The sequence below is a fragment of the Trifolium pratense genome, linkage group LG1 (genome assembly GCF_020283565.1).
Source record: "Trifolium pratense cultivar HEN17-A07 linkage group LG1, ARS_RC_1.1, whole genome shotgun sequence".
Classification (NCBI taxonomy): domain Eukaryota; kingdom Viridiplantae; phylum Streptophyta; class Magnoliopsida; order Fabales; family Fabaceae; genus Trifolium; species Trifolium pratense.
In genome coordinates, this window is record NC_060059.1 from 34,852,743 (window position 1) to 34,867,205 (window position 14,463).

Sequence of the window (14,463 nt, forward strand, 5' to 3'; positions counted from 1 at the left end):
ACATGCCGCAGCTTCGACCCACTTTGTCACATAATCCACACAAACCAAGATGTGCATATTAGATTGGGATGACGGAAAGGGTCCCATGAAATCAATTCCCCACACATCAAATGGTTCCACTTCAGTTAAACCACATTGTGGCATCTCATCTCTTTTAGAGATACTCCCTGATCTCTGACAAGCATCGCAACCTTTTGCAAATGCCACACAATCGTGAAAGATTGTCGGCCAATAAAACCCGCATTGCAGCACTTTCGCAGCTGTCCTATGGCCACTGTGATGCCCTCCACATGGCGAATTGTGGCAATGCCACATGATGCCTCGAATCTCGCTATCATCAACACATCGACGAATCATCCCGTCGTTACTCATTTTGAATAAGTAAGGGTCGTCCCAAAAATAGTGTCCCGAGTCCGCAAACAACTTCTTCTTCTGCTGCGCTGTCATGTCGTCCGGAATGAACCCGCTAGCCTTGAGATTAGCAATATCACCAAACCACGGGAACTCAGACACAGCGAGTAACCTTTCATCCGGAAATTCACACTGAATTGCTTCCTCTTTACTAGTAACATCCGGATTGGTTAGCCTTGAGAGATGATCCGCAATCACATTTTCCACACCTTTCTTGTCTCTAATCTCCAAGTCAAACTCTTGTAAGAGTAACATCCAGCGCAACAACCGCGGCTTGGAATCCCCTTTTGTTAACAAATACTTAAGGGCTGAATGGTCGGTGAAAACAATCACTTTCGACCCAACTAGGTAGGAACGAAATTTCTCCAATGCAAAGACTACCGCTAGCAACTCCTTCTCTGTAGTGGTGTAATTAACTTGGTTCTCATTAAGAACTTTGCTAGAGTAATATATCACATGGAACAACCTGTTATGATGCTGTCCTAAAACTGCTCCAACCGCGTAATCGCTAGCATCGCACATTAGCTCAAACGGAAGGTCCCACTGTGGGGCAACTATTACCGGAGCAGTAACCAACTTGTTCTTAAGGTAATTAAAAGCGGCCATGCAAGCCTCATCAAAATTGAACACCGCATCCTTGACAAGTAAGGATGACAAGGGTTTCGCTATTTTTGAAAAGTCCTTAATGAACCGCCGGTAAAACCCGGCATGTCCTAGGAAACCCCTGACTCCCTTTACATTAGACGGTGGAGGTAGCTCTTTGATTACCTCAATCTTGGCTTGATCCACTTCAATCCCTTTCGAGGAGATTTTGTGGCCGAGAACAATCCCCTCTCTCACCATGAAGTGGCATTTTTCCCAATTCAACACTAAATTGGTACTTATGCATCTTTTCAAAACAGCATTCAAATTGGAAAGACAAAAGTCGAAAGACTTACCAAAAACTGAAAAATCATCCATGAATACCTCCATTGTGTCCTCCATCATGTCTGAGAAGATGGCTAGCATACATCGTTGAAATGTCGCCGGTGCATTACACAATCCGAAAGGCATTCTTCGATAAGCGAAAACACCGAATGGGCAAGTGAACGCGGTCTTCTCTTGATCCTCCGGATCGACGGTGATTTGATTGTACCCCGAGTAACCGTCGAGGAAGCAATAAAACTCCTGTCCAGCCAACCGTTCCAACATCTGATCCATAAATGGTAAGGGGAAATGGTCCTTTCGTGTGGCCGTGTTCAGCCGGCGATAATCAATGCACATCCTCCAACACGTAACAGTTCTTGATGGGATAAGCTCATTCTTGTCATTCCTTACTACAGTCATGCCCCCCTTCTTGGGCACCACATGAACCGGAGACACCCATGCACTATCGGAAATGGGATATATCATTCCTGCTTCCAAGAGTTTCAGCACCTCTTTCTTCACCACCTCCTTCATGGTAGGATTGAGCCTACGTTGAGGTTGCACAACCGGTTTAAACTCAGCTTCCAACTTGATTTTATGCATGCAAAAGGTCGGACTTATACCCTTTAGATCCGATATAGTCCACCCCATTGCGGCTTTGTTAGACTTTAAAACCTCCAACAATTTTTCTTCTTCTTCTTGAGTGAGATTGCTACTAATGATGGCTGGAAATGAATCATCATCACTCAAGAAAACATACTTAAGATGTGAGGGCAGCTGCTTCAATTCGGGTGCTTTTCTTTCCTCTTTCATTGTATCCTTGGTTTCGACTCCAAACGAGTTTTCAAACTTTGGGCTTCCATCTATCCAATCAGCACCCAAATTGCTAATACACAACTCGATCTCTTGCTCCCACTCCTCTTCTAAGGCACTTTTGGAATTGACTAACACCTTGTCGAGAGAGGAATAAGGGTGTTGAACAGGGAAAACATCCTCAATGACTTCGTCAACCAACTCAACTCGAAAACATTGGGAATCATCATCATGTTGTTTCATTGCTTCAAACACATTAAAAAGAATTTGCTCACCATCAGTCCTCAGCCTTAGTTCTCCCAACTCCACGTCGATAAGAGCACGTCCGGTGGCTAGAAATGGTCTTCCTAAAAGCAAAGGTTCCCAATTCCGATCTTCTTCCATGTCTAACACAACAAAATCAGCCGGGAACACAAATCCCCCGACTCTAACCAGCACATCATGGAGGATTCCTTCCGGATACACAATAGACCTATCCGCTAATGAAAGACTCATTTTTGTCGGCTTTGCAACAGCCCCCGGTATCTTCCTCATCATCGATAATGGCATCAAATTCACGCTAGCACCCAAGTCACACAAGGCCTTCCCGATAACAAGATCCCCAATAGAACAAGGGATGGTAAAGCTTCCTGGATCCTTCCTCTTTTGAGGCAACTTTTGTTGAATAAGTGCACTACACTCTTCGGTCATACTTACCATTTCGTCATCGAGAGGCTTCCTTTTCTTAGTAAGTAACTCCTTCAAGAACTTTGCATAACTTGGCATTTGTTCTAACGCTTCCACTAAGGGTATGGCCATCTCAAGCTTATTTAACACCTTCATGAACTTCTTGAAGTCTTTCTCTCTATCAATATTCTTCGTTTTCTTCTTCCTAGGATAAGGCATCCTAGCATAGGGTAATTCATCACACCCTTTTTCTCTCTCAAAATTCTTCTTCCTTTCTTTCTCTCTTTCCTTCATCTCCCTCTGTTTTTCTACTTCTTCTTCTTTGTTCTCACCATTCTCTACTTCCTTGGACAGAATTTCAAATTCTACTTCTCCCTCATTTCTTTCTTTTTCAACTTCACCCTCTTTTGTATTTTCAACTCCTCCCTCAACGACTCTTTTTTTCACATGTTTCTCGGTAGCTGGCCGTTCCGGAACCTCTCTATTCCTCAAAGTTATTCCATTACAAGTCACACTATTCAAATCATGCTTGTTTCCACCGGAGGCTCCTTGGGTCAATAACGAAAACTGTTTTGAAAGTTGAGACATTTGGACCTCAAGGTTCTTGATCGAGGCTTCATGATTTTTGTTTGAAGCTTCTTGACTTGTCTTCAACGCCTCTAGATTACCTTGAGTCATCATCATGAATTGATTGAGGGTTTCTTCCATACGTGAGGGCTGCCTTTGCTGCTGTTGCGGTGTGCTTTGGCCTTGCATATTGTTTCCCCAACCAGATCCGTTGTTGATACTATTGGACGGCTTCCGGAAATTGGCGAGGTAGCGAGCTTCCTCTGAACCCTCCGGGAAACATCCGCCATTTGGGTGGTCCTGCAAGCAAAAATCACAGCGCACATTGTCAATTTTACCTATTGGGAAAGATCGAACTTGCGGATTGGATAGCAACTTCATCATTGCTTCCATTTGACTACTTATTAGCTTTTGTTGAGCTAATAATGCTTCTTGTGTGTCCAGCTCCCCAACTCTTCCTTTTCCTTTGGCTCCTTTAGACGTGGTGTCTCTGTACTCGTTTTGAGCCATACTCTCCACCAATTCCCTAACTTCATTTTCATCTCGATTCTTCAATGAACCACCAGCCGACGCGTCAAGAATCATCCGTGTTTGAGGTCTCAAGCCTTGGGTAAACATTTGCATCTGATTATGCCCATCAAAACCATGGTGTGGACACCTTTTAAGGCACACTTTGAACCTCTCCCACGCATCATAGAGTGTCTCCCCATCCGCTTGTTCAAAGTTGCTAATTTCAGCTCTTCTTTCTAGGAACTTGTGGATGGGAAAGTAGCGGTCTAAGAACTTCCGCTCCAACTGCCTCCAACTCTCAATGGTTCCAGTCGGTATCGTGTCTAGCCAATCTTTGGCACGGCCGGTGAGGGAATGCTTGAATAGCCTCAATCTTTTGTCCGATTCACTCACTCCGGGTGGATCGGTATAGTCACATGCTTCATAGAAATGAGATAGGTGGAGATTTGGGCATTGAGATTCGGAACCGGAATACGGATTCTCCTTAAGAGCTGAAAGAACCGTATTCTTGATGTCGAATGAGACCGGATTAGCCGGTTGAAACCCTTGGTTAGCCAATACATCGTTGTCTCTCCTTCCATAATCACCAAGAGTGCGTCTCGGTGGTGGAACATTTCGCGGTGGCTCTTGCTCTTCCTCCATGACAGCTGCACCCTCTTCAAGTTCCGGTGCACTAGTAGTTGGAGTCCTTTCTTTCAACGCTTGAGCTTCTCTTGCAGCTCTCCTATTCGCACGAGCAGTTTTCTCAATCTCCGGATCGAATAGCAGCTCGGGTGTACCTGTTCTCCGCATGCAACACGCAAGCAAACGAGTAGAAAGCTCACAAGAGAAAAATCACCAAAACAGAAAAACTGAAAAACAGAAAAACAGAACAAATATAGACACTATTGCCTCGTCGAATCTATCACAATCCCCGGCAACGGCGCCAAAAACTTGATGAATAGTTCGCAAGTGTACGAATATCAAGAAGTAATAGTATTTATGAGTTATCGATCCACAGGGATTGTGTGATCAAACGAGTGTAACGGTGTCTAAATTCATTGTGTAAAAACATAACATAATTGGGGGTGTGTTTGGTGATCAAGTGGTAGAAACTTAGTGCTTAGCAATTAAGTAAAACAAGGTAGAATCATCGGGATCGTTTAGTCTATAGCTAGCATCATGCAATCTTCAAATGCGTAAACTCATACTCAAATGTCCACAACTAGATTGACAATTTGGTGAAATGCAATCTCTTGTCTAACAATCACTCTATTCGTTGTCGATGCTCCCCCTCTCGGGTGCTCAGCTATCTACAACGAATGAGATTAACGCGCGTCAATCGTTCGCTACACACTACGCCTCACATAATCTCTCGACCGGAGAACGCCCGCGTGCTAAATGAATTCAAATCAGACATTGAACCAATGCTCTCGCACGTGACTCAACTCAAGATCATTACGACGCTAATTAAGAACCATAAAGCATTAAGAACTGAATTCATTTAATAAACATATTGGAATGAGTATGAACTTACACCTTGAAGCTTACATTTCTGCTAATTACATTCTAAACTACCCTAGATTCTACCTCCAAGGAGTTTAGCTCCTCATCTTCATTTGAGCGCTTCCTTGCTTCATCATCACGGCTTGAATCTCCATGATCCGATGCGCCTGGAGCTCCCCAATGGAGTGTTGAATCGTGATCTTCAAGTACTGGATCAAGAGTATAGTCAAGAATTGCAGAAAAAGTCCAACCCAAACTCAGAAAAACAGATTTTGTTTTATAACATCGCGACCACGCCGCGCGCCAGATCCATTACGCCGCGCGTGGTCGCTCTTTCCACTACTACGCCGCGCGTGAAACTGCCCATGCCGCGCGTGACAGAGATCCTGGGTTTCATTCTTCAACTTGATGATCTGCTACGCCGCGCGTGATGACTTTCCACGCCGCGCGTAGTTCAACCCCTAAAAACAGCTCTCTGACTTGTGGATTACGCCGCGCGTGGCCTGTTCCACGCCGCGCGTGGCTGCACTCTGGATTTCAAAATCTTCTCAGGCACGACTACGCTGCGCGTGATGCTCCCACGCCCCCAGCGTAGTGTAATTTTCCAGAATCCTGCATAAAAACCTGTTTTCTTGCAATACAAGCAACAACGCATAAGTTTCAATTTCACTCAACTTTATTGATCAAAAGCAATTAAAAACTATCTAAAGTTGCTAAAATAAGGCTAGATTATAGAGTGTGACGATTTGTCATCAGTCTTTTTTTTATATTGTTATATATTCTATGAGAATTATTTTTTTATGTTATTTAATTACGACCCTAGCTGTAATGTATGATTCACGTTAGCGGGAATGCAGAAACATCCATAACGATAGGTGCAATTTGAGGAATGACAAATTAGTGGGAAATTACGATTTAAATAGAGAATTGCTACAATGTCTCCAAATAATCGGAGACGACCCTAGCTGTAATGTATGATTCACGTTAGCGGGAATGCGGAAACATCCACAACATTAGGTGCAATTTGAGGAATGACAAATTAGTGGGAAATTACGAGGAATATCAATATCTGGAACATAGTGCCGTTTCTTAGATTTTAATGGCTTAGGGGCGAACTTACAATTTGGGCCCTAACTATTAAGTAGTCTAGAAAATTTGAATTTCCAAAAAATATTGAATTTTTTTATTTAATATTCAAATATTGATACAAAATTCATACGAACATTTCTAGATACAAACTCGTTAATACTCCGGTGACCATACATCCCGGAAATTCATTTGTATGCATATTTGTGTGTGTGAGTTAGTTAGGACCTAAATTTTGAACTTATTTTTTAGGACTTAGGACGGTCACCCTCTTCGCCCACCTTAAATACGGTCTTATTGGAACAACATAAACAATTTTAAAAAAATAAAATTGTCTGGTAAAAACAAGTTTCAAGTCTTATTCTAAATATAAATTCTTCTTAATTAGTCCAACCACTTGATAGTGCAATAAACGGTGGGGGTTATAATTGAAAAGCATATATATACCACAATTGCATTTGGTTATTTTTAAGACAAAATGACTAGTCCAATGCATTATGTTAGGAGAAACAAGTTTCATGTGTTATTTTTTGTGATTTTATCAATAGCTACCACATTGAATGGAAGTAGCAATGAGTGCAATTTCCCTGCCATATTTAACTTTGGGGATTCAAACTCTGATACTGGTGGTTTAGCTGCTGCTTTTATACAACCACCACCACCTTATGGACAGACTTATTTCAACAGACCTGCAGGAAGATTCTCTGATGGTCGACTAATCATTGATTTCATTGGTAACTATTTATTAATATCGTTAGTTTTCTACTTAATCCTTAGTCGGTTCAGTTGTGATTGGCGCTGAACTTAGTAGGGTGGACCACGGTTCAATCAGGGGCTGGAACCACTTGATACCAAAACTGACCCCCGAACCATATTAAACGGTCTAGTGGGCCAGATACTGATAATCGAACCGTACTAAGGTGTTGACCGCACTTGATTGCATTCAAACATGACTACACTACAATGTTAATTTGTTTGTTTCATATATATTCTTTGCAATTTCAGCTAATAGTTTTGGGCTCCCATTTCTAAGTCCATATCTTGATTCATTGGGAGCTAACTACTCATATGGAGGAAACTTTGCAACGGCATCAGCAACAATCAAACTCCCACCTATAATTTTACCTCAATTGCCTGGACTCAGTCCTTTCTTTCTTGATATTCAGTCTGCTCAATTTACACAGTTCAAAGCTAGGACACAATTTATTAAACAACAAGGTAATCAAACAACTTAGTACTAATGAAGACACTCACTCACAATTATTTTAGACAATTAAGGGAGACGTCCTCAAACGATGATTGACGTTAGTCTTTAGAAGTAGAAGTTTATAGTCTCATCTATATATGAATGTATGAGACAGTGATTTAATCGGTGTCTAGGGCCGGCCATAAGGGTCTGCAACTAGGCCCATAAAGGCTAGAAATTTCACCCTTAAGGTAAGTGGGATGATCGGGGTTCGAATCTCGGCCTCCTGCGTATATAATGCAATGTTATATCAACTGAGCTAAGCTGACCGGACAAGTACATTAAAATTTTACTTGCGAATATTTTATTGCATTTGTTTTGATTCAAATATTTTTCTTCACAAAGGTGGTGTGTTTGCAAGCTTGATGCCCAAACAAGAGTATTTTCAAGAAGCTCTCTATACAATTGATATTGGTCAAAACGATCTTAGTGGTGCCTTCTTTCTAGGCAAGACTATACAACAAGTGAATGCTGCAGTGCCTGAAATAGTTAAAAGTTTCTCAATCAATGTTAAAGTAATTCTCACCCTTTCTATATACTCCATTTTCCCTATTATAAAATCCATTAAAAATTCAAATAACTCTAATTATCTTTTTACTCTAATTACTCTTGTTAGGCATTGTACATTTTGGGGGCTAGATCATTTTGGATACACAATACAGGACCACTTGGGTGCATTCCATATATTTCCCTAGTATTTATATTAGCCCAAAGGGATCAATATGGTTGTGCAAAGCAATATAATGAAGTTGCTCAAAATTTCAACCAACAATTGAAGGAAGTTGTAGATCAACTTCGTGTAGAACTTATTCAAAGTACAATCATATATGTAGATATTTACTCCGTTAAATATTCTCTTTTCAGCAACCCAACAAAATTTGGTAAGTTAAATTAAAATTATAACATTGACAAGTGACAAAAAAAATAAAATTCTAATAACTATAGTGAATATTATCATGATTTATATGTGTAGGATTTGAGCAACCACTAGTTACATGTTGTGGCTATGGAGGAGAGTACAACTACAACACTAGTGCTGGATGTGGAGAAAGCATAGATATGAATGGATCTAGAGTATTTGTAGGTTCATGTGATAATCGACCTACAAGAGTAATTTGGGATGGAATTCATTTCACAGAAGCAGCTAATAAATATGTTTTTGATGAAATTTCTACTGGGGCTTTCTCAGATCCACCTATTCCTTTGAACATGGCATGTCATAAAACTTCCACCTAAGACTATTCAGATTTTATTGTTCATCGATGCAATAATTTGTAGGGGAAATAGTCATTTTGGTCCCTCAATGTGCAACTCGCTGTCATTTTGGTCCCTGATTGAAGAAAAAATACAAAATAGTCCCTGACTCTGCAATCCGTTAGTCACTTTGGTCCCTGACGTTAAAATTAACAGTTAAATTTACAAAAAAAGCTGATGTGGCATTTTTTTGGAGACGCGTGGAACGCTGAGTAGGAATTAGTTGGACAAATGGCCTGATGACATGGCGAAGGACCAAAATGACAGTAATTTTTTTTTTCCATTTCTTTATCTTCTTCCTCTCATTCTTCTTCAACTTTTTCATACATTCATGTGTATGTGAAAAATATAAAGTATGTATCTTCAATGGTTGATACAAAGTATGTGAAGAACATAAATTGTGTATGTTGATGTTGGAGCTAAAAACTATGGTTCAAACATTGGAAACTGGTTTAAGTTAAGAAACACAAAACAAAAAAAAAAATGTTTATGCAATTGTAGCTGATAAAACGTTCATCAATTCAATAGTATGTGATGAAAAAAGGAGTAACTTTGTTACCATATGCCAAAGGAACCACCAATACAAAAACAAGAGTCTCCCCTTTTACAACTGTTTTTGCACAAAACTAGCTAAGGTCCTAATTTCATAAACTATCCAACCAAATAATTGTCTCACTATAGATGAAAGTTAACACAAAAAATTGGCCAGCCAACACAACATAAATTTAAGCATCTCATTCCCAAAAAGACAAACACTATAAGGACACCCCTGTTACCACTATATATGCACAGGGCTGGTGAAGAACCAAACAGAAGTTTAGCTACAAAATAGAGACTAGCAGCAACTTTGAATAATATATAGAACATAGTTAGGAAGAAAACAAACATAAACAAACAAGAGCAAGATTTTGGTTCAAACATTAAAGTCAAATCTCCAACATCTTCATCCTTACCACGATTTCGAGTTATGCAATTTCTGGATTTTATATGAATGTATGAAGAAGTTGAAGAAGAATGAGAGGATGAAAAAATGAAGAAAAAAAAAGTACTATCATTTTGGTCCATGGCCATGTCATAAAGCCACATGTACAACTAATGCATACTCAGCGTGCCACGTGTCTCCAAAAAATGTCACGTCAGTTTTTTTGTAAAGTTAACGATCAATTTTAACGCCAAGGACCAAAATGACTAACGGATTGCAGAGTTAGGGACTATTTTGTATTTTTTCTTCAGTCAGGGACCAGAATGACAGCGAGTTGCACATTGAGGGACCAAAATGACTATTCCCCCTAATTTGTATTTCCAAATAAAGTGTTGTTAGGTAAGAAAAAATGCAATTATTTGTATATTCTAGAATCCGATTTTTTTTTTAAGCCACCAGGTTTGATCTAGTGGTGAGGGGTTTGAGTAATACGTTATAAGTCTGGGTTCGATCCCCAGCTCATTGTAAAAAAAAAAAAATACAATCCGATTTTATTTTTTTTTCGTTTGTATTTTATTTACATTTTTTCATCTAGATCTTATGTTTTTATGTCAATATTTGTTGTATGTCATTATGGACTTGTATCGTTTGAACTTGTTTTTAATGAGACATGTTAAAGTTTTTTTTTTTGTCTTAGATGTGGTAAATTCTCTGAAATTAAATTCACATAATTGTGAAATCTCAGGTTCGAACCCGGGTTGCGACGTCCAGCCTAACAATTTTGATATTTTTTGCTAGTTGAGCTAAAACTTATGAGACGACATGTTAACGTTTTTTTTAATGTGTTTTAATTGGAAATGCATAATCCGAATCACATAAATATATAATTCAGATTCAATTTTCCAAAATATTTAGATTATATTGGGGGTGAGGAGAAATTTTCCTCATTTATGTAATTGGGACCATTGAGCCAAAATAGGTCGGACTTGACAATTATAATACGAAAATTGCTCTTTAGGCCTCTCTATAAAGAGGGTTCTTCCAAAAACTAGCGTATGCCAATTGTGACGCTCACACGATATTCTTTAGAAAAACATCACACGGCTCCGTGCTTGAGAACAATAGAGGTCCTTTCATTTCATATGTGAGCAATCTTAGTTTTGTTGATATATTTAGTCGATGTGGGACTTAAGTCATACATCCATTCACCTATTGTCACAATCTACCCCTATTCAGTCATCCATTCACTTCTATTTGGAACGTTTAAAATCAGTTTAGCTTTCATCAATATCTTAAAGCTATAAGAATAAACATTTGTTGAAACTTTGAGGAAATTTTGGGTCTGCTAGTTGCTTGGAGGAAATGAAAAGCTAGTGTCTTTGATCCGTACTCAATGTTTGGTTTATAAATTAATTTGTGCAGTCTGTGTGGAAGCAGCACTGGCAACAGCGGCGCGGAGTTTACTAAGCATTGCATATTTGCATTAACAGTAGAAATGAAGAAGAGAAGTCAAGTAATGAATGACTACCTCAGGCAGAAGAACTTCTGGCTACTGACTTAGGTCTGTAGTTGATAGTTAGGATTAGGATTAAGATCGCCTGCTCGGAACATGTTTGGATGTGACTATAGTTAAGCAACAAAACCAAATTTCAGTCAATCGCACAGTGGCACTGTGACTCTCCATGTTGCCAACCATGTACTCAGGGACGGAGCTAGAAGGGGGACCGTGATTTTAGTCGATCGCACGGTGGCAGTGTGACTTTCCATGTTGCCAACCATGTACTCAGGGACGGAGCTAGAAGGGGGACCAGCAGAGGCCACGGTCCCCCCTAAATTCTTTCTAATTTTTTATATATCAGTATGTTGTTATACTATTGTTCAATTTCACCTTTAATCCGTCTTATTTTATTAAACTTATGAAAATGGTCCCTCTTTATTAATCAAACATTTTGGGCTCTATTATAAATTTGATCTGAGTGGATGTTTTTCCCCTAAAAATTATATTTATTTTTACTAAAAAAAAGTGTCATTTTGCCCCAATATTGAATTTAATGACAAAATATCTTAAAATTCACAATTTTTACACAAAAACTCACAAATAGTTATGGCAAAACCCATGAGTTGAGTCTAAAATTATAATAAATGTAAAAAAAGAGGGGCCAAAAAGTTCGACTTAAAAAATATTGCCTTTGCAATATTAACTTTTGATTTATTTTACAATTTCACTAGTAGCTAGAAAAAGCAACTATTTTACTAAAATTTGAACTAATATTGCAGAGTCCTCAGTAGAATGAGGACTCTTCCAAAAACTAGCGTATGCCGCTAATTGTGACGTTCACACGGTATTCTTTAGTAAAAGGCGAAAGAATAGTTCGCTATGTGATCATCACACGGCTCCGTGCTTGTAAACGATGGAGGTCATTTCATTTTATATGAGAGCATCTTAGTTTGGTTTATGTATCGGTCGATGTGGGACTTTAGTCATAGACCCCATCAGTTTCTTTCTACCCCTATTCACTCATCCATACAAGTTTCATACTATCTTACATATGTTGCTTTTTGTGATTTTATTTATAACTGCCACAAGATTGATCAACCCTGTGATTGGAAGTTACAATGAGTGCAATTTTCCTGGTGCTGCTGCCGCCGCCTCCTGGCTTTACACAGCAACCACAACCATAGACTTGTGCCGTTGAATTTATCTACTAATATAAATTTAATTTTGTGACACTCATATGTAAGAACTAATTAAAACATACATGTTTAGTAATTGTGTTCAGCTTAATTCCTTATAAAAATAGCTTAAAACTTATATGAAAATAATTTAGACAATAATTTGACTTATAAAAATAGCTTGCACTTTCTGCAGCAAAAATTTAAGCCGTGCTACAATTTTGGACAAAAATAAAAACAATAAAACAGCCATAGATCGTATGTTATCTGAGAATTTCGCGTATTTACCTTTGTCATTAATGGGATATACAAGTACTTGATAGATGAATGGACTTTTATGGGCTACCATTCATATAAGACACACAATATTATAAATTGTTAAACTTAACTAAAATAAATAGTAAGAGGAGGTTCTCATTTCATACAATTCCAGCAGTAAACTTCTTACATCAACGGGCGTGATGGCTACCTCTCGACAAATAGTAAGAGGCGGTTCTTCGATGCATTAGATTGCAACTATATTTGTAGCTAGAGATATGTATATCCTTTTCGCTATGATTTCTTTCCAAGTAATTGACGTTGGCCGCTACTAGAGTATATCAATTGAGTGTTCATTACTCAGATTTCTTTGACAGTCTCAAACCTCTTAGCCCTTGCACGACCGGAATCCAAAACATTTAGTACTATCTTAATAATAATATGTCCTTACTATGAGGTTCCACAATTGAACTTTCATGGCTCCATCAACCTCTTTCCACAATTGAATTAGTTTAGCAACAAACCAGGCTCTCTTTTAAGCCTCAGACTCGTGCACAATAGAAATTGCCGACACCAAGAATTACACAATATAAGGGTGGATTGAATACTTACGATATCTAGTGCAATGTCGTTATGAGCCTTGCATCTTGTGGTGTGGACTACTCCACCAGTGCTTGAAGCTCAATTTTTCTTATTTTGATAACTTCTTATAAACTCAATCGGCAGTGGTGGTTTCTCATCACGAGAACCTTTTTCAAGTTAGATATGCTTTTGTAATAATTTTGAGGAACTATTTATTTTCATTATAGGATTGTTTTAAGTTTTAACTTCATTCATTGTTGGCTTTGTGCAATAAATTCAATTCATTTTGACTCACATAAATACAGAATAATCACTCGTTAGCTATCAGCACATGTATGATGTAGCCAAGTTCAGGTTGCAATCATATCTTGCAACAAAATAGAAAAATGGGGGGGGGGGGGGGGGGGGGGGGATAACAATCATGCTTAATTCAAGCCAATATGCAGAAAGGGCATGAGAAATGAGAGGCTAACAAAAGTACTTCTTGGATGGCAAATAAGAAAAAACCTCATAAAATTGAATTAATCTCAATTTAATTTGTCATTTACATGAGAAATTATAAGCATCTTACTAAAATTTGAACTAATATTGCAGAGCCCTCATAAAGAGGACTCTTCCAAAAACTAGCGTATGCCGCTAATTGTGACGCTCACACGGTATTCTTTAGTAAAAGGCGAAAGAATAGTTCGCTATGTGATCATCACACGGCTCCGTGCTTTAAAACTATAGAGGTCCCTTCATTTTATATGGGAGCATCATAGTTTTGTTTATGTATTATTCGATGTGGGACTTTAGTCATACACCCACTCTCTTTCTATTCTCCACAATGAACAACCTACTGTCACAATCTACCCCTACTCACTCATCCATACACAATAAACATTTGTTGAAGCTTTGAGGAAATTTTGGGTCTGTTATTTGCTTGGAGTAAATGAAAAGCTAGTGTCTTTGAGGCAACATAAGTGTTCTATTGTAAGGTGGGAAAAGTGTCTCTCAGTTCTCAAACTTTGAAGATTCATACTCAAAATTTGGTTAGAATTAAAACAATTAAGAATTCAAAACATTGGTATATAAATTAATTTGT

The 14,463-nt window shown here is 38.7% G+C and overlaps 1 protein-coding gene and 3 non-coding genes across 4 annotated transcripts; 2 read left to right on the top strand and 2 right to left on the bottom strand.

Annotated features, from left to right (window-relative positions):
• The first annotated feature begins 4,003 nt into the window (after positions 1 to 4,003).
• On the top strand, positions 4,004 to 4,110 carry LOC123903366. Its single transcript, XR_006807943.1, has one exon. It is a non-coding gene; the product is annotated as a small nucleolar RNA R71 (small nucleolar RNA).
• Positions 4,111 to 6,922: 2,812 nt separating this feature from the next.
• LOC123899182 (esterase-like) lies at positions 6,923 to 8,954 on the top strand. The gene is made up of 5 exons (XM_045950258.1): positions 6,923 to 7,178; positions 7,450 to 7,662; positions 8,036 to 8,205; positions 8,307 to 8,571; positions 8,664 to 8,954. Exons 1-5 carry the CDS (start codon positions 6,923 to 6,925, stop codon positions 8,924 to 8,926), a joined length of 1,167 nt encoding a protein of 388 aa, XP_045806214.1. The 3' UTR covers positions 8,927 to 8,954.
• A 3,189-nt stretch (positions 8,955 to 12,143) lies between these two features.
• On the bottom strand, positions 12,144 to 12,262 carry LOC123903332. Its single transcript, XR_006807914.1, has one exon. It is a non-coding gene; the product is annotated as a U5 spliceosomal RNA (small nuclear RNA).
• A 1,711-nt stretch (positions 12,263 to 13,973) lies between these two features.
• Positions 13,974 to 14,089, bottom strand: LOC123903336. Its single transcript, XR_006807918.1, has one exon. It is a non-coding gene; the product is annotated as a U5 spliceosomal RNA (small nuclear RNA).
• Between the last annotated feature and the right edge of the window lie 374 nt (positions 14,090 to 14,463).

Coding starts and splice junctions, on each gene's coding strand:
- LOC123899182 (XM_045950258.1), top strand. CDS start 6,923: ATGACTAGTCCAATGCATTATGTTAGGAGAAACAAGTTTCATGTGTTA. Junction 7,179..7,449: donor ACTAATCATTGATTTCATTG/GTAACTATTTAT, acceptor TTGCAATTTCAG/CTAATAGTTTTGGGCTCCCA. Junction 8,206..8,306: donor GTTTCTCAATCAATGTTAAA/GTAATTCTCACC, acceptor TACTCTTGTTAG/GCATTGTACATTTTGGGGGC.